Source organism: Astyanax mexicanus, chromosome 25 (genome assembly GCF_023375975.1).
Source record: "Astyanax mexicanus isolate ESR-SI-001 chromosome 25, AstMex3_surface, whole genome shotgun sequence".
In the NCBI taxonomy this organism is placed as follows: domain Eukaryota; kingdom Metazoa; phylum Chordata; class Actinopteri; order Characiformes; family Acestrorhamphidae; genus Astyanax; species Astyanax mexicanus.
Genome location: NC_064432.1, coordinates 24,669,562 through 24,690,327, shown reverse-complemented (window position 1 = coordinate 24,690,327; position 20,766 = coordinate 24,669,562). Strand labels below are relative to the sequence as shown.

The 20,766-nt window shown below is 37.0% G+C and overlaps 1 protein-coding gene across 1 annotated transcript in view; it reads right to left on the bottom strand.

Annotated features, from left to right (window-relative positions):
• Window positions 1–1,351: 1,351 nt before the first annotated feature.
• The window catches only part of lmbrd1 (LMBR1 domain containing 1), a 145,736-nt gene continuing 126,321 nt past the window's right edge, over window positions 1,352–20,766 (bottom strand). Inside the window, exons 15-17 of the mRNA XM_022681564.2 lie at window positions 7,034–7,125; window positions 2,946–5,806; window positions 1,352–2,533 (exon numbers count right to left, since the gene is read on the bottom strand). Coding sequence (XP_022537285.2) covers window positions 5,696–5,806; window positions 7,034–7,125 — 203 coding nt within the window. The 3' untranslated portion in view covers window positions 1,352–2,533; window positions 2,946–5,695. The remainder of the gene's footprint in view (window positions 2,534–2,945; window positions 5,807–7,033; window positions 7,126–20,766) is intronic.

The following is a 20,766-nucleotide window of genomic DNA, read 5'->3' as shown; positions in this document are numbered from 1 at the left end:
TCTTTCACTGGAACTAAAGGGTGGAGCCTAACTCCTGAAAAACAACCCTGCACATGATCCCCCCTCAACCAAACTTTACACTCAACACAATGCAGTAGTAGTAGAAGGACCGTTCTCCTGGCAACCGCCAAACTCAGTTTCGCCGATTGGATTGCCAGACGGAGAAGCGTAAAATTCTGAAAAAAATAAAAATAAAAAATTGCATCTCCAAATTTCAGCTTTGGTGTGAGATACATCAAAACTAAAAGCAGCCCTGACTAAATCAAGTATGTACAAACTCGTGATGAAGTTTGAAGAAAATCAGAGAAAGTCAAAGATTTCATACAAAAAAACAGTAAGGGGGTAGAATTTTAGAATTTTTTTGGGTGGAATTTTTGACTTTCTCTGATCTTCTTCAAACTTACAGCATAAATTTGGGCACCCCTGATTTAGTCGGAAATGCTCTTCGTTTTGTTATTAAACCTTCCAAAGCTGAGATATTGAGATATTAATATTGAGATATTAATTCCAATCTATTTTATTCACACACGTGTGACAAGCATGGAAAAGTGATATTTTAGCTTATAAAAACAGGTTTTTGTCCAAAGGAGACATTTTTATTTTTATTTTGCATCCTCTTTCAAGTATATTTTACTTGATGTTAGTATATTTTAGTATATTTTGTGCAGTTGCTCTCGTTCCCAGTCCCTTCCACTGTGTTATATAATTTCACTGACAGTTGGCTGTGGAATATTTAGTAGTGAGTAGTGAAATTTTACTGAGCCCCATTCTTTCACTAATGTCCGAAAAACATTGAAACTACACATTAATCTATGGTAATATAGTGATTAACATCATTTTAACAGGGGAAAAAATAAATTTGTAAAGTTCAGCAACCTAACTGCTGCTGCTGCTTTTGAACTAGTTAACTTTAGGGCTTATTTTATTGTACAGCTTTAGAAAGGGTTTTCAGGTGGTGCAGAAATTAATTATTATTGTCAATTTCTTAATTTATCTGTGATTGGGAGCTAAAATGAGCTTTTATTAGCAATTTTTCCATTCCACCTTAAAAGCTACAGCCTCTGCAGTTGTGTTGCTCCATTTAAGGCGGAACGAAAAAGTTAGCTAGCAAGCTAGCTGCTAACTGAAACAAACTACTACTACTTTTTTACGCTTCTTATGAACAAGATGGTCATAAAACATTGAAACTACACATTAAACTATGGTAAAATAGTTGTTATCATCATTTTTAACAAATTAAAAGGTTTCTTTGGTCGCAAAACAGAGGAATAGGGCTAAGCTGTAGCGCCAAATGATGAAATGGGCCCTTATCTGGCCTTGAAGTCAAAAGCCCTGCAAAAACAACACAAACTATTATTATAAGTCTTTATTAATAGGATGTAACAATGTTTCAAAAATGAACACAGATACTCAGAAAACTCCAAAATATCCAATACCGCATTTCACATCGTATTTCAAACTCAAAAAAGCATCTAATGATGTAACAAAAAATCTACTACCTGAACAAAAATAATCTCTTAAAGTCTTAAAATCTGCAAGCAGTGCGCAAAAAAACAAGATCAATAATGTACCGTTTAAATCTGCTAATAAATGTGATATTCAGTTTTTCAGAATTATTATTATTATTATTTTTTTACAATAGAATACTTCAGAACTCCTGAAATCACAGAAAAACAAAATACAGTCAAAATTATCGAGAAGGTTTTTTAAAAATAAATAATCAGCATAAGAATATATCACACTCCTCTTGGCGCCATATTTCTGGGTTACTATCCAAAAAACAAAAAAAATAAAAAACAGAAATTTAGAAAATAAATCAATATTAAGGCTTCGTCCACACGTATCTGAATATATTTAAAAATTGGAAAACACAGTAATTTTGTCCAAACAGTATTAAAAATGCTTGCATTAGCATGCTAGCCCTGTAGGGGGAGCTAAAAAGAACACAAGCACCAAAAAAAGAGGTTTTAATCCCAAATTACTCCCTAAACACTATTCCCTAAGTAGTGTACAAAACAAGTCGTGGGTTCTACAGAAATTCCAGATCTTAAATTGAATCAAACAGTTATACATCTGTAATAGAACAGTATTTACATTAAAATATAGATAATATTTTAATGTAAATATATTATATCTATAAATATATATAATATACCTATCTGCATGTAGACGCTGTAGTTTTATGACCTATGTAGTTCACTACTTAGGGAGTGAGGAGGAATTTGAGATGCACCCAGAAATTTGCATGCATGAACGAGTTATGATGTCAGCATATTTTCGTAAAGCTTAGTTTTGTCTACGCGAAAAAGCTGAAAAACAGATCTGTAGGGGGCGCTAAAGAGAAATTCCAAATTACTCCGTATTCACTATTCCCTAAGTAGTGTACAAATCAAGTCCAAGATTCTACATAAACTACAAATCGAATGTATCTGTAATAAAACAGTACGTAAATGTAATTATATGTGTAAATAGTCTTAAATGTATACCTATCTGCATGTAGACGCTGTCGTTTTATGACCTATGTAGTTCACTACTTAGGGAGTGAGGAGGAATTTGAGATGCACCCAGAAATATGCATGCATGAGTTATGATGTCAGCTTATTTTCGTAAAGCTCAGTTTTGCCTCTTTATATGAAAAAGCTGAAAACAGAATTGTAGGGGGCGCTAAAGAGTACCTAATTAAGAAGAAAGAGGAAACTACAATGGTTCAATCCCAAATTACTCCCTAATCACTATTCCCTAAGTAGTGTACGAATTAATTCCAAGATTCTACGGAAACTACAAATCTAATATATCTGTAATTAACAGTATTTAAATTGAATTATATGTGTAAATGTTCTTAAATATAGAGCTATCTGAATGTAGAGGCTGTAGTTTTAGGATTAATGTAGTTCACTACTTAGGGTGTGAGAAGGGATTTGAGATACAGCCAGAAACAAGCATACGTTAGGGAGTGAGGAGGAATTTGAGATGCACCCAGAAATTTGCATGCATGAACGAGTTATGATGTCAGCTTATTTTCGTAAAGCTCCGTTTTGCCTGTTCACGCAAAAATTCAGAAAATAGAACTGTAGGGGGCGCTAAAGAGAACCGCATAAAGAAAGACATTAAGTAGAAAAAGGGGAAATACAATGGTTCAATCCCAAATTACTCCCTAATCACTATTCCCTAAGTAGTGTACGAAGCAAGTCCAAGATTCTACGGAAACTACAAATTGAATATATCTGTAATAAATAGTATTTATTTATTTATTTTTTATATATGAGTAAACAGTCTAAAATATAGAGCTATCGGTATTTTTATTACTTATGTAGTTCACTACTAAGGGAGTGAGGAGCGATTTAAGACACAGCCAGAAACCTGCATGCGTGAGTTGTGACGTAGAACCGTATTTATGTATATATTTACTCAGAAATATAACATTTGAAGCTATCTGCGAGTGGATGCTGTAGTTTTTGCATTATTACACATCTAGTTCACTACTTAGGGAGTGATTTGGGAGGGAGGGATTTGGGACACAGCCAGAAACTTGCATGCCTTTTTTATTAAGCGCCACAAAAAAGTGCAGAAAAAAAAATATATATATATATATATATATATTTTTTTTTTTTTTTTCAGATTTATTAAATATATACGGATACGTGTGGGCGTGGCCTTAGCTATTCAGTTTCAAACTACATTTGGTTTTATTGCAAAGATGTTTAAAGCTACAGTCTGTAACATTTATGCTAACATATTTAATTTATTATTTAATGTTTTATAATAATATAATATTGTTAAATACAACTAACAATACTGATGCACCTCAACAGATGGGCTCTATAAGTAGGTGCTGTTTGGGTTTTTCCAAACTCAATATATGGCATATATATTTTACTGACTGCTGCTTTTTAAAACCTAAAAAAAAGAAAAAAAAAAAAAGAAAAGGATTTATTGGTCAAAATTACATAAATTAATAAATTAAAAAAGAAAAAGAAAAAAAATGTTAGTATATAAGACCACTATCTTTAAACAATCAATCAATGAAATAAATCAATGGATAGGATCCATAATGTAAGTGAAATCATTTTTTTAAACACAAGCATAAAAAATAAAGAATAAAGAATTTAACTTAAGTTTTTCAATTTTACAAAATTTAAATATGACCCAGATTCATTGATTTTTATCAAGGAAGATAAAATAAGTTAGAAAGAGCAATAAATGATCATAAATTTAAAGTGTTGAATGTTGATAGGGCTTCCAATAGCATCCGAAGGGGCGGTCCTGATGAGTGCCAGTTCCACCATTATAACGTTTTTGATGGTCTTTTTGGCGACTGCGCTTAAGGATACTTTACTAAAAGTTCTTGAAATTCTTCTTTTTGGATAAACTGACCTTTATTTCATTTAAATGTCAGTTTTAAAGTCAGTTTTAAGACCCAGAGTGTAAATAAAATGAGCTTTCTTTTAGATTTTAGTTCATGTCTTTAACATTTTATAGTGTTCCTTAGAGCCACTGGTCGCAGAACCTTATTAATATCAAACATGTTTGGCTTTTAAAGTTGAAGAAAAAAGGTGAAAATATAAAGATCTGGCATTGCAAAATTCAAAAATGTGTTCTGGACCTGTAAAAATTAATCATTTATTGTTCTTGTTAACTTTTATCTTCCTTTTAAATAGCATTACAATCCCACACTTTCTTCTTGGTGCAAATATTTAACTATTTATCTTTTTGATGATGATTTTACTGTATATACACTCTTAAAAATGAAGGGTTCCTATGAAATTATGCAAAATCTAGAATCCTTCAAAAACCTCAATTTTTAAGAGTCATCCAGACTATGAAGGAACACATAAGGAATCATGTAGTAACTTAAAAAAAGTGTTAAACAATCCAAAATACTTGCGAAGGTAACTCCTGATGAGTGCCAGTTCCACCATTAAAACGTTTTTGATGGTCTTTGCGGTGACTTCACTTGACGATACTTTGAAAGTTGCAGAAATTCTTATTTTTAGATTGACTAACCTTAACTTTTAACCTAAAAGTAACTTTTTCTTTACTTCTTTTTTTTATTCTTATTTATGTATTATTTTTTTTCTGTTTTTTTTTTATTTTGATTTCAGTGTTCTTAGTTAATTATTATGCATTATTTTACCATTACTATAATTTTAATTTGCTTTTACTATTATTTTAATCTTTTTTCTTAATTTTATAAATTTATGTCAATTTTCTATTTTTTATATAGTATATATTTTATTCACTTATTTTAAATGTTGATTTAAAACTAGTATTCCTTTTGTTTATTATTTTTTTATTACTATTTCTAATTTCTTATTAAATGTTTACAATTCCTTTTATACTATTTATAATTCTACCTCTTCACAAATTTACAACTGATGCTCTCAAACACATTCAGAGACAAGAAATTCAAGTAATTAACTCTTGATGAGTTCAGCACAGCTGTTAACTGAAAGCCTGAATTCCAGGTGACTCTACCTCATAAAACTGACTGAGAAAATGAGAATAATTCATGTTTTTCTTCATAGTTTGAATGACTTAACTTAGTCTGAGTCGAAACTTTTTCCTGGTACTGTACATCACTCACAAACCAAATACAATTCTATTCTTCGTCTCTATTCTCTGGATCATGAGTTTAAATGACGTCAGAAGAGTTTAAAGATCCAGTGTGTTTATATGAGATAATTTTTTGTTGTTTTTAGTGAATGTACTCATCATCACTAATATCAGAATCATCCGCTTCCACTTCGCCCTCGATCACAGACTTCTTCCCTTTGCAGCAGGAAACCACCAACCCAATCAGGAACACCTGCGAAAACACAAGAAACAACAAAGAAGATAAAGATGTTCGTAGAAGCTGTGTTAACCAGCTATCACATTAGTGTCCTTTCCATCAGTAGAGAAATTGCATGTAAAAAATACAAACATTGTACCAGCTTTTTTTATTAATTAAAAGGGCATGTCGTATGAATATTTCATCAGGTTACAGTATTTTTCGGACTATAACTTAAAATCCTTTAATTTTGCTTTGGTATCTGTGGTGGTTGCTAGGTGGTTGCTATGGTGTTTGTGGTGGTTGTTAAGGTGTTGCTAAGCAGTTTCTTTTACTCTCTTTTACTTTACAAGAAACTGTTTTTTTCTTTGAAGAATTATAGTTTTGTTTACTTAGCTTATCTTAGTTTTACAGGTCTCACCACCCAGTAGCGAGATAAATTAGAAGGAAAACATGGCGATACCCATGTTCCTTACTAGTGTCGCATAAAGCATTTTATAATCTGGTGCGCCTTATAGTACACATTAGTGCCCATTCCATCAGCAGAAAAATGACACATAAAACTTACAAACAGCATATAAGATTTTTTTTATTATTATTTTTTTTTATTAACGGGCATGTTGTATGGGTATTTATTTTAGTGAGTTAACCAGCTAATACATTAGTGCCCATTCCATCAGTAAAGAAATTACACATAAGACTTACAAACAGCACATCAGCTTTTTTTTTTTTATTAAAAGGGCTTTTATTATATTAAAAGGGATGTTTCATTAGGTTTGCTAACCAGCTAACACATTAGTGCCCATTCCATCAGTAGAGAAATTACACATAAAAATGTACAAACAGAATTTCACCTTTTTTTTTATTAAAGGGCATGTTGTATGATTTCATTAGCAAATCCCTTAAACAAGAGGGCAAATTTTGCTGAAAGCTGTAATTTTATACAGACTCAACTTTTATACTGGTGGAACTGGGTGTGAGACTTAGGGATTCTAGCTAACCAATCTAAACTTCCTATTCAGAACTGTGCACAGACTGCACAGGTGCTGACTAAATAGTGGCTAGTCGTGTTAGTCCATTGGGTGCTACAGTAAAATTAATGTATAAAAAATGCAATATATAAAAAATACAACAAACTCTTAAAAGTCTAAAATAACCAGGTCTTTAAACAAACGATTAGGTAATGTTCCTTAAATCAGAAGTCAAGTATTTAAGCTTCAAAATGATGAATATTTGAAAATAAATCATATAAAATATACTTACTGCAAGAAACGCCCAGTTCCCGAAGTAGTAGATGGTGCTGAAGAACCAGAACTTGTGGAGGAAAAGGTAGGATCTGGTCACCGTGCACTGATCTGTAAAACAAAACATCAGGAGAAATTCAAGCTTTTATAAAATAAACACAAAATTATCAAATAATTTTATGTTTCAACTCATTTCTATGTAATAAAAAGAATAAAACTTCACAAATTAAACTGTTTTTTATTTACTGTCATTTTAAGGCAAAAAACATGAACACACACACATCTGAAGACAGTAAACTGTCACTAAAAGGTATTTCGGTCTGCTGTTTGAGAACCTTAGTCAGTACACAACAGGATTAGCCAGTAGACTTCTTCTGAGGGAGGGATCTGTACCTAATGTCTGAGGCAGGTCGGTCAGCTCATGAGGGCGATTTTTATTTTTCACAAGCTAACACTAATGTGTTGTAAATGCTCAGTGTAAACATGGGGCGTGGCCTGCAACACCTAATTTGCATAAAAGTGTCAGAGCCCTTAAACGGCTCACTCTGAAAGGGACTGAAATTGGTAAGAACAGAGGTGGTGAGATCTATTTATCTTTATGTGGGAGTGATTTAGTGTAAAAAACTTTAAGAACAAGTTTTGTACAGAACATAGACCTATTCTAACTTGTTAAAAATGGAAAAATAAACCGTAATTAATGTTATTGGTTCATTTGCTGGCGTGGAATAGTATGACGTGGCAAATGGGCACCAGTTTGGCCTCACAGTGGATAAGAAGCCATGATGGTGTGGTGGTGAGCAGTTAACAGCGTTTTATTCAGTAGATTTGAGGGTGGCGGTGCTGCAGCTCTCTCTCTCCCGAGGAAAAGGCTGGATTTTAATCATTACGCTGCAGCATCTGCTGAAATCATGATGATAATGAAACACTTAATGGGAAGCGAGAGGAGCCGTCATAAACGGGAGAAGAATAAAGAAGCCGAGTACGGAATAAAACCATCAATCACACTTAAGCCAAACTGATTAGACTCTTATTTTGGCAGTAATTTGTTTTCATTTAGAGTGGAGAGGCATTAGAGAGACAGACTGGAGCTAAACGCTTCTGTCCAACATCATCTTACAAATATGTGATCAGCTCAAATCAGCTCCAAATTCATGTTTATAGACAGATTCTGGCTTCACACACACACACACACACACCTGCTGTAGTCTATAACTTACTAATGCATTACTTAACTTTATTATTAATTAAAACGCTACAATCTGGAGACATTAAATGCACGTAATGTATATATTCATTATTGGAAATGAGGGCCACCCTCAGTGTACATTCAACTGAAAATAAAAAACTGATTTATTTACACTGCTCAACCCTGTTATATTCAACCCCGTCACGCTCAACCCATTCCACTCAACCACGTCACGCTCAACCCTGTTACACTCAACCACGTCACGCTCAACCCATTCCACTCAACCACGTCACGCTCAACCCTGTTATACTCAACCACGTCACGCTCAACCCATTCCACTCAACCACGTCACGCTCAACCCTGTTATATTCAACCCCGTCACGCTCAACCCATTCCGCTCAACCACGTCACGCTCAACCCTGTTATACTCAACCACGTCACGCTCAACCCATTCCACTCAACCACGTCACGCTCAACCCTGTTATACTCAACCACGTCACGCTCAACCCATTCCACTCAACCACGTCACGCTCAACCCTGTTATACTCAACCACGTCACGCTCAACCCATTCCACTCAACCACGTCACGCTCAACCCTGTTATACTCAACCACGTCACGCTCAACCCATTCCACTCAACCACGTCACGCTCAACCCTGTTATATTCAACCACGTCACGCTCAACCCTGTTATACTCAACCACGTCACGCTCAACCCTGTTATACTCAACCACGTCACGCTCAACCCATTCCACTCAACCACGTCACGCTCAACCCATTCCACTCAACCACGTCACGCTCAACCCATTCCACTCAACCACGTCACGCTCAACCCTGTTATATTCAACCCCGTCACGCTCAACCCATTCCACTCAACCACGTCACGCTCAACCCTGTTATACTCAACCCCATCACACTCAATCCTATTACATTTAACCCCATCATACTCAATCATACTCACTCTTCCCAAACTCTACTACATTCAACCCAGTCACAATCAACTCCACTACTCTCAATTCTGTCATGCTCAACTTTACTACATTCAACTCTGTCATTGCTCATCTCCATCATGTCAAGCTCAACCCTATTACAATTAACACCATCACATTCAATTCTGTTACACTCAACTCCATCACATTCACCCTTGTTACATTCAACCCTATTACATTCAACACCATCCCACTCAACCCTGTCCCGCTCAACTCTATTATATTCATCCCTGTCATGCTCAACCCCATTTCATTCAACTCTGTCACGCTCAACTGTATTACATTCAACCCCTTCACACTCAATTCTATAACATTCAACCCTGTCACGCTCAAGCCCATCAAGCTTAACCCCGTCACACTCAACTCTATTACATTCACCCCAGATGAATAAACAACACACCAGTACAGAAACAGTGAACAGTACAGTGTTCTGTAAAGCTGTAAAGTCGGTTAACGAGTGTTTTTAACGTAACCCCGCTCCATCACCAGCAGTAAGAACCTCCACAGCTGCTGAGGAACAGCTTGCGAGCTGATCGCCGAGCATGACAAAGCAATTGGCCGCACGCAGTCTTTCGTAATTGCAGGCGGCGAGCGGCGGCGCTCAGTGCTAACGACGCTCCGGGAGAGCCTGTTAACACGGCGGCGGAGAGTCGCCTCGGGCTATAGAGGAAACACATCTCCGGTATAAGAGGAAACTCATGTCGGTGCCACGGCGAATGGGAACTGACTGGCACTGAAGGGGTCGGCGGTGGGTGACGGGGGGGGCACTGCCACCCGGTCGTCTTTACTGCCGAGTCCTTCAGTGCCAGTGAAGTCCCGTTCATTTACCATTTAACTTGTTTCCAGACCACCACACCCATGCCAAATCTTACTCCAAAAGGGCATGGGCAACTCATCCTGGAGGTCACGAAGTAACCAAGAACATCATTTAAAAATACGCTCAGAGTTTATGATTCAATAATAATAAAGAGACTAGGCAAACATTGTCTCTATGGGAGATTTAACTTTTTGTTGCTCATATTTTCATGAGAAAGTCATTTTAAAGTCATTTTTGAAGCTTTGAGACTCCAGAGAACCACAGTGAGAGCTTTTATTCACTAATGGAGAAAACATGAAACACTGGTGAACCTTCCTAGGAGTGACCTGCCGACCAAAATTACTCCAAAAGGGCATGAACAACTCATCCAGGAGGTCCCAAAAGAACCCAGAACATCAACATCATCATCATCATCATCATCAAAAAGTTAAGCTCAATGTAAATGATATAACATTAAGAAAGAGACTGGCCAAAAATGGGAGATTTCAATTTTTTTACTCATATTTTTACAAGTAAGTCATTACAAAGTCAAGGACCCTTAAAATGTAATTAATAATTCAGTTCTCATTCACTCAGAGTAAATATTGAATAATGTATTGTTACACAGTGCATTTGTACTGTACACAAATATGATGCAATATTGTTGCATTATTGCATTACATAATATACAAAAAAGTTTGGTATTCGATATTTAGCCAGTTCTGTTTCTATTTTGGTGGAGCATTTTTATTTCACTGCATCACTAATTAAAATATGAGTACAAGACGTAAAAATCTCCCATAAAGACCATTTTTGCCATTTCTTTATTCTTATTATTGAATCATTAACACTGACTTTAAGTGAGGCTTTAGTGAAACCTGCAGTTCTTTAAATAAATGTTGTTCTGAGTTCTTTTGTGACCTCATGGATGAGTTGTTCATGCCCTTTTGGAGTAATTTCAGTGTTTCATGTTTTTTTTCATTTGTGAACAATAATAGATAATAGATCTCACTGTGGTTCTCTGGAGTCTCAAAGCTTTAGAAATTATTTTTTAATGACTTACTCATAAAAATATGATTAAAATAACTGAAATTGAGTAGATACACAGTAGGTTAACATGTGTGGATTGTTCTTTACAGCAGGTTTAAAAGAAAGGATTGAACACAGGCTGAAAGAGAAAAAAAAGAAAAGGAAGACCCATGCCAGATTTCTGAATCTGACGATGAGAATAAAGAACAAAAAAGCGAAAAAAAGGAAGAAAAAAAGGCTTTAGAGCTTAAAGAAAGAAAGCAGCGCTGTGGAAAAAGACGAACCGCCACCCACCCGAGCCGAAACGACGGGTTTTTATGTAGCTTCTTTTATGTACTCTTTTATGTACCAACACACAGCCTGATATAGTGCCTTCAGTAGACTTCCAGATGCGTAACAAAGCCTAGGTGTTCTTTACAGCTTATTTTAGGATACCATAGAACTAAAGGAATAAAAGGAACACCTGCGGTGGTCCCGAAAGAGACCCCGGCATTATTCACACCGGCATCCAGCAACATGTTTCAAGATCCAGGGGTTACAAAAGCCACGAACGATGGAAATTACAAGCAAGCGTCTTTTATAATACTTATATAAGTATTAAAAACCGAAACGCTCCCCAAAAAACTTAAAACGTACTGCTTGAAACCCAAAAATAACTGCTTAAATTGACACTATTTGGCGTGGTTAGCCCTGCTGCAGAGGCACAGGTGGGTAGATCATTACAGCGAGAGTGCACAGCTGTGGTCCTGCACAGTTTACTGATTTCCCTGCTTCAACTAATGAAAGCCGTACTAATTAGTTGATAAAACAAGGGACAAGAACAAGGGCAACAATAGGTGTGCAGTACGCGCCCTTGCTAAAGAGTGAAACAAAGGTATGCTAAAGTCAAGCTAACTTTAATATCGGAGACATGTAACCTGAGTAAAGGTAAAAAGCACTTTTTAAATGATAATTTAATTTATTAAGAATAAATAAAATCTATCCGCCTAAAACTAAGAACTAGAAATTTTATTCCACTCTTAATTCAGACACATTAACTAGGCCACACCAAAACCTTCATTTAGTTTTGGGTTTTATTTTTAAGCAATTCAGAGGTGGACTTTGTGTTTGTTAACTTTGGGTCATTGTCCTGCTGCAGAACCCAAGTACTCCTGAGCTTGAGGTCACTTAGGAACAGATGGTCGGATCCTGATTCTCCTTCAGGATTTTCTGGTAAACAGCAGAAAACTATCTATTACAGCAAGTTATCCAGCAGCTCCAGAGCATCACACACACACACACACACACACACACTACCACCACCATGTTTTACAGGTTATGTTCAGTATGATGGTTGCAAAACACATGTGAACTTATTTAAAAAGCATGTTTAAAAGCAAGTCCACTAATTCCTTTGATTTTCTCTCAAAAAAGTCTTTATTTCAAAGAAATGTTTGACTGCATGTTCAAATAATTTATATTTATGACAAAAAAAAAAAACAATCACTCCTGCTACTAATGAGGGAACTTTAAGGGGGAATTTTGGTTTTCCCATGATCTCCAGAAGAACCGGCTGATGTCACTTCCTGTTGCAGATGTGACTTCCTGTTGTAAAATGTTCCAGATGTTTCAGATGATCAGGGTGATCATGTGATGATCATGTGTTACGGTAACAGGACTGAGTGAAAAAATATTTCTGTGAATCTGTGAAGGAGTTTAATAACTATATTTCATGGTAAAGTTTATAGTTAGAGAGTGGGGACAAAAGTGGGGTTACAAATGCTATTTTTTCAGTGTTTTAAGTAGATTTTATTAATGTTTTTAATTGCATGTTTTACTTTTGCAATTAGGTCAATGTACAAGACACTATGCTTAATAATAAAATGCTTTTTAAAGATATTTTGTGTTCACATTTATATGTAATTTTCTGGGGACAGAAATAGCACCCATTTGGTGGAATGGCCTACAATCCTGTTGCTGGACAGTAATTTAACCAGTGTTATCTCCAGAAATATGATTTCATATGGTTCAGGTCAGATTTGGACTTGATTTTCCCTCGTTTAGGTTTGTTTTAGATTAAAAAAAACTGCTGATATATGACGAATTCCAAAAACAGTTTTCCTGCCCCAGTTGGATCCGTCCCGGACAGAAAGTTCCTGGGCTTGGTTTTGGTAAAGGCTGAACTGTCCACCTCTCGTCCTCCTGCTCCCTCCTTCGTTCTTCCCTCCTCCTCCGGCACCTGCAGCTCTCCAGCTGTTCTCCTGAATTACAGGCCCGGCCAAGCCTCTCGCAGATGGCTCTCAACAGTGGTCTGCCGAAACAAATTATCATGTACATCACTGACCTGCTTCACCTTCAACATCTCAGGCCTCGCTCGCTGAGAAATCCACGCCGAGCAAGCCAAGCGTGCAATAACAAAGCTGGCTGGGCTATTCAGGGGTCAGGCTTCCCACCGAAGCTCACCAGTAGGTGCCAAAACAGCTAAATGGATTCAGAAACGCCATTTAAAGCCACCAAACCAAACCACACCAAACTAACACAGGACTAGTCAAGAGAAATGACATGCGACTTGGCATATGTAAACCATTAACACTGCAGTTCTTTAAATTCTGTTTTGAGTTCTTTTCCGACCTCATGGATGAGTTGTCCAAGCCCTTTTGGAGTAATCTGACTAAGCTGGTAACTCCTGGGAAGGTTCACCAGTGTTCCAATTGTGAACAATAGCTCTCACTGATGTACATGATCACAAATTATCATTATAACGGGGATGCCAAAACAGCTGAATGGATTCAGAAACGGCACTTAAGGCCACCAAATCAAACTAACACAGGACTAGTCCATCCATCCATCCATCCATCCAATATATGTCCATCTGTTCATGACCTCAAGCTCAGGTGTACTTGGGTTCTGCAGCAGGACAATGACCCAAAGCAGACAAACAAAATGTCAACCTCTGAACAACTTAAAAAAAATCAAATGAGGGTTTTAGAGGAGTGGTCTAGTTAAAATCTGGATGATTAAGATGCTGTGGATGATCTTAAACAGGAGTTTCATGCTGGAAAATCCTCCAATATGGCTGAATTAAAACACTTCAGTAAAAAAAGAGTGAAACAATGGCTTGATTGCAGTTGTTGCCGCTGAGGGTGACAAAACCAAGTTATTTTTAGTATAGTTTTAGGGGGCAAACACTTTTTCACACAGGGCTCTAGATTGGTTTGAATTGGGGTTTTTTTTTTTCTTTTAATACATAAATTTATCATTTAAAAAGTGCACAAAAAGCAAAAATAAAATACATTTTCAGGGGGGCAAATACTTTTTCACACATCTGTACAGTGTTTCACAAAGGAAGGAGACCTTTAAAGCAAGCAAGCAATTCATTTGGTCATGAACTACTGGCTTTAACAATAAAAAACAAAACAAAAAAGAACCTCTAACCCTTAAAAGAAGCTCTGGAATTGGACGATCTGGTTTCTGGTGTCAGGTCAAGTCCTGAACTTTCGACATGTTGGCCACAGCTGGGGGTAAATGTCAAGCTGTGGAAATGGGTCAGCTTTGAGGCATGCATCATTAATGCAAGCTCCTGTCTGCTCTTCTGATTCTGATGTTTTTGAGGCTACAGAGACTAAAAGCAAGAAGGTGGAAGAAAAAGAAAGCGAAGACCAGAGGTACCTTTACTTTGATACCCATCTAAACATCTACTCGAGTAAAAGTAAAAAAAAAAAAAAAAACTCAATTTAAAATGTACTTTGAGTAAAAGTTACATAGTTACTTTTAATTATTTGATGTAAAAAAGTACAAATCATAAATTAAATAATTATTAAATTAAATAAGTTGGACCTTTCAGGCAGTATTTGTTCAGACCACCCTGGTTCAAAGTTATGGTCATATATATGACTATTAATCTTATTTTTATAGTTTTACAGTTCTTTATTATTTTTTGAACTTGCCATTGCTATGCTTTAACTGCTATTTACATGTTTGTTTTACATTCAAGCAGACTGTTTAACGTTCCCAATAAAAACTTAAGGAATTATCATTAAAAACATGAAATCATACAAAGAAATGTTGGTGGGCGCATGCGCAGTGCCGTAAAGAAGCACATATCGATTGGTAGCATATCTCGACAGAACACCGGTTCCCACGAGCACAGCTGATTCACACAGCATCTCTCCTAACCGCTAACCGTAATAATAAACACTGCTGTGAAAAGTTTAGCTGCGTTGCCATGGCGAACAAAACTCATTTTATTTTTGTATTCAAACAATTTCATTTTTTACTTAGTAACTTGGAGTTTTCAAAAGTAGTTAAGTAAATTACTTGTTTCAAAATGAACTTGAGTAAACGTAAAATTACCTAATTTAAAAGCTACTTAAAAAAACGACAAATTACTCATAAAATCTACACATCTACTCTTCCTTCTTCAGGACAACCAACATCCACTCTCTCCATTTCAGACTGGTCTGTTTGTCTGTTTTTATCTCGACTGTTTTAGTGTTCCTCCCCCCTTTTTACACTCAGTACCTGCAGTAAAAGTGCTCTCCACCCGGGCGAGGGGCTTTTATTTGTTCCCCCACCTCCACTCTTTCCAGATCTCAGGGGAAAAGAGCTCTTTCTCCCTCCACCGAACCCTGGCACAGCTTTTACACCGGAGCACATGGCCCGGAACAAGGTCTTTCATTCGGCTCAAGAGCAAAAAAACACACAAACACACCTTAATACACGGATACACACCTTAAAAAAAAAGAAAAAAAAAAGCTTTCTGGGAGAAAAACACAGCAACTGTGGCCTATATAAGTTTAACAAACTCACGGCTTCATCATTACGGTTCAGGAACTTGCCTTTTAAAAAACTTTAAACTCTTTATAACTTTAAAACTGTAAAATGTATAAAAAAAACACTAGGACTGCAATGACACCTTAAAGGTCTCATTCCATTGCTTTTTAATTCATTTTAAAATGTCTAGTTGTGGTAAATCTCTAGTATGAATGAATGCCATGTGAGCTGGTTTTTGTAAAAAAAAAAAATAAAAAAAAAAAGTGCTCCGGTGATCCGGTATAACACTGCTTTAGTCCAGTGGAGGAGTGGGCGGGAGACAGAGAGAAACTATAAGATTATTCATACATGCAAACATATATCACCTCTGATTGGCTAACAGCACTGTGACACCAGAAGGCAGCGAGACGTACAACAGTTAGAAACGTTTTTAAAAAAAGACATTTATTATTTTTTTTTCTTTCCACTCGTTCATAAAGGCTTATAGTTGACCCGTGAACAGATTCTCCTGACCCACCTGAGCTGTGGATCTCTTTATCTCCTCCAGAGTGACCATACTCATTTGTAAACTATTTATAAGCCCTTTATAAAAGAACCTTCTTTTAAAGTAGTACCAAAACCACATTTAATTACTGTAATTACTGTACTTTTCATGTATCATTTTGTATCGTTTATGTGCTACTTTGTGTTAAAGTCTACTTTGTGTTAAAGTGATTTCAAGGCGACAAAACGTGAGAAAGATTTGCAAGCCATTGATTAAAGCCCTTGTTCCTAAAAAAAAAGCAAAATAATCGTATTTTTACACAATCTATCCTCTCATTCAGGGTAAATCTAATTCAGTATCAGTGATGACGAGGGTCCAGACGACCCGCTCAACTGGAAATCGACGCTAGGACACACCTGCTCCTCAACCAGTGCCAGGGGTTTACGCCGACCACAAATAACAGGGTAAAAAAAAGCAGTAGCTGGCAGACGGCGCAGAGGGGCGGAGCCAGTCGACGGCTGGCACACACAGTTATTAATTAAACTGTTCCTTAATCGTCTGCTCTGTTTTCCTGCTTAGCCGGGTAATTAAGCCCGGCTCGCTCAACGCTAGTGTTGAATTTGAAGAGACAGAGCTCACGGCACGAAGCTAAAACGAGACACTGGAGAGAGAAAGTAAAAATAAAAGCCTCTGTTGTGTAAATGTCAGGGATTGAGTACGAATAGAGCATCACAGCACTCGGAAACAGTTTCAGATTACTTTAGGTTTAAATAAAACATCTAGAATGGGCAAAACTTCACATTTACAAACGTTACTTTAAATAAAAGTTAAAAAAGAACTACTGGTCCTATATCACACCTTCTTTCTGCATCGTTTAAATAGCAACAGAGCTTCTGAATATATCTACACTGATGAGCGTGGTGGTCTGGAAATAATGCAACAGAAAACACTGACTGACTAGAACCAACAGCCAGACGTTCATTGCTATCTTGGAAATGCAGGACATACAACGGACATGCTAAAGGACATAAAAGTGATAAACTGAGGAGCTTTAAGTTTTCAGTTAACAAAGGGCGCTATCAGCTAGCTAGTGGTTAGCGGCTAATGCTAATACTGCTCCAGCCTTAGAGCTGGAGAAACTTTACAGGAAACTCACCCTTATGGCGCTGTACTACCGTGCAGTAGCTGTTGATTTTTTGGAAAAATCAAAGTTAAACATAAAAGTAGCCCAAAAAAAAATCCCCCCTTTTGAATTTTCACCCTCATCTATCAAACAAGCCCAGTAGGGGGGGTTGGGGAGGAAACGCAAACCTGGCAACTTGGGTCACAGAGGCAATTCAAGACCGCAAGACAAAGAAAAACATATAATACTAAAATAAGTAAATACTAATAAATATACAAGTAATATAGAAATAATAAACTGACTTAATGACAATTTACATTCATTAAAAAAAATTACTTCTCACAACAGAAAAGCTTGATTACAATTTTGATCAAAACATGGTCAAATTCAAAGTAATATTATCTTAATTGAAGAAATTAAAGTAGTATTTCCTACAAACAACAACATCCTGCCAAAAAGTTCATTGCTATTTTGGCAACGCAAGACATGCAGCCGTGTACAAACCCAACTTTTACATCAACAATAAACAGAATACTACATAAAATAGCATTGCTGTTTCTGTAAATGAGCTGCTAAAGCACCTTCACAGTGTGAACGAGCAGCTGAGAAGCACAAAAGGGCCACGCTGTTAAGATAGCAAAACGCCAAAGTCAGAGCTCACCTGGCGCTGAATGATGAGCAAGTGACACACTGATTGGTTTATTTCACATTACACCCATGATTAATTTTGAGAATTAGTACATTCCTTTTGTGCATTTCTAGCCGTACAAGGTGTACTTTTCCTGTCTTTATGAAAGCAAAGACACACTGACGCTGCCCAAATCAAGTGATAAAATCGAGCTCAGGGGGACGTCTGCGAAAAATATTTCACACTTCTACTCAGTGATAAAACTCTTGCATCCGGACTGCAATTAAAAAACAGGAGGACCAGTGAGTTTATTCTCGGCTTTCTCGGTCACGTGACATCGCATTCAGTAGCTCCTCCATTTCCACTCGCTGTTGTGTTTTTAACGTGGATCTTTGTGAAAACGCCCAAGCGCCCAAAGTGTAATTACGGTGTGCGGCAGTGGACAAATAGCAATTTTATTAAAGGCGAGGAGAAGAAACTCAGAGATGTGCGTCCGGACGGGAATAAAATTACCGGAGTTCAGCGAAAAACAGTAGATAATTCAGCCTGTAATTTTCTCAGAGGACATCTGATAAAAACACGTACATGGTTGTTCTGGACGGGAATAAAATAACAGAGGAATCGATCATGAAAGGGAAAATTACCCCAGAACCCCCTGAGAAACTAATCCGATACAGCTAAAGAAGCAAATTAAGAAAAAAAAAAGACGAAACAGAAGAAAAAGCAGAGTTCGCATTAAAAATGTAATTTTAATGATCATAATGAACTTTTCTAAAGAAAAAAGGCACACATATCTTGTGCTGCGACTGCAAAACCCTACAAGACCCTATTAGATTATGTTTGTAGTCAAACTGAAAAATATCAAATGATGTTTAAAACACACCACAGGAACACACGTGTCCTGAGAGAGACCTGAGGAAAGAGCAGCGTTATGAACACTGAGAGAACGATATCAATCAGTGAAGAGCTGCTCCTTCACATCCTACCCTTCTCCACATTCACAGCCTCTACATTAAATATGTTGCGGGGCTTAAAAGCAGAACGCAGCCGAGCTGCAGGGCTCTAAAAAGCACAGAGTTCAAATGCTTGGCATGTCAGATGAAACGGAAAAAGCTCCAGAGGCCGCCAGGCCTCAATGATTATCTCGCCTTTTGTCTGAAACCATTAAAATCACAAGAAAAATACCCACTTTTTATTTTGTGAAAATCGTTTGTTCTCGCTGGGTGAGTGCAAGTCAGTTGAAAGGTTGCAGTGCACAGACCAGGCATATTCTACAAATAATGATTATTGCAATAAGAGTGCATCTCAGAAACGGTTAGTTTATAGGAGGAGAAAAAGGAAAAAGCAGAACAAGCAGATGAATCAGAAGCAGAAGAAGACACTGAACAAGAGGCAGATGAAGCAAAAGGAAAGGAAGAAGCAGAGGAAGCTGAAGCAGAAGCAATACAAGTGAAATAAGCAGACAAAAAGAAACAAAATCAGAGGAAGCAGAGGCAGATGAAGCAAAACGAAAGGAAGAATTAGAGACAGCAGAGCCAGAAGAAGCAGAAGCAGGAAATTGAAAGAAGCAGATAAAACGAAACCGAATCAGAGGAAGCAGAGGCAGATGAAGCAAAAGGAAAGGAAGAATAAGAGGAAGCAGACTTGGATGAAGCAAGAGGAAAGGAAACATCAGACGAATCAAAGGCAGATGAAGCAAAAGGAACGGAAGAATCAAAAGAAGCAGAGGCAGATGAAGCAAAAACAGGAAAAAAGGAAGAAGCAGATAAGAGGAAGCAGGTGAAGCAGGAACAGATGAAGCAGAAAGAGATGAGGCTGGGGCAGGAAAAGTGGAAGAAGCCTATAAATAGAAACAAAGACAGATGCAGCAAAATGAAATGAGGAATCAGAGGCAGATGAAGCAGAAGCAAAAAAGTGGAAGAAGCAGATAAAAAGAAAGGAAGCAGAGGCAGAAGAAGCAAAAGGGAAGGAAGAATCAGAGAAGGCACACTTAGATGAAGCAAGAGAAAGAATCAGATGAAGCAGAGGCAGATGAAGCAAAAGGAGAGGAAGAATCAGAGGCAGAAAAAGCTGAAAAATCAGAGGCAGAAGAAGCAGAAGCAAAGGAAGACGCAGAGAAAGCAGAGGCAGAAGAAGCAAAAGGAGAGGAAGAATCAGAGGCAGAAGAAGCAGAAAAATCAGAGGCAGAAGAAGCAGAAGCAAAGGAAGACGCAGAGAAAGCAGAGGCAGAAGAAGCAAAAGGAAATGAAGAATCAAATGAACCAGAGGCAGATGAAGCAAAAAGAAATGAAGTAGAGGCAGGAAAAGAAAAAGCTATATATATATATAAAATAAAAAGCAAAATCAAAAAAGGAAAGGAATAAGAGATTAAACAAAGCCTGAAGAAGCAGATACAGAAAAAGCAAACAAAGAAAAAGCAGAAGCAGAGGTTGAGGAAGCGGAAGCAGATAAAACGAAAAAAACAATAAAGCAGAAGCAGTAAAAGTGCAAATTAAGTAAAAGTAATTAAAAGCAGAAACAGAAGAAGCGGAAAAGGCTGAAGCAGATAAAGCAGGAGTAGAATAAGGAAGAATAATCAATGCTGAATGAGATGCAGAAGAAGTAGATGCAGCAGAAAAGTATTAATACTAACATTACTGTCTGTGGAGGGAAAAAGATCTCCCACTCTCAACCTCTACAGACAAAATACGAGCAGCAACAGAACGAAACCCACCCACATCTCACTGCCGCATTGTTGTCAGGAACTACCAGAAGCCCCCACACTGCG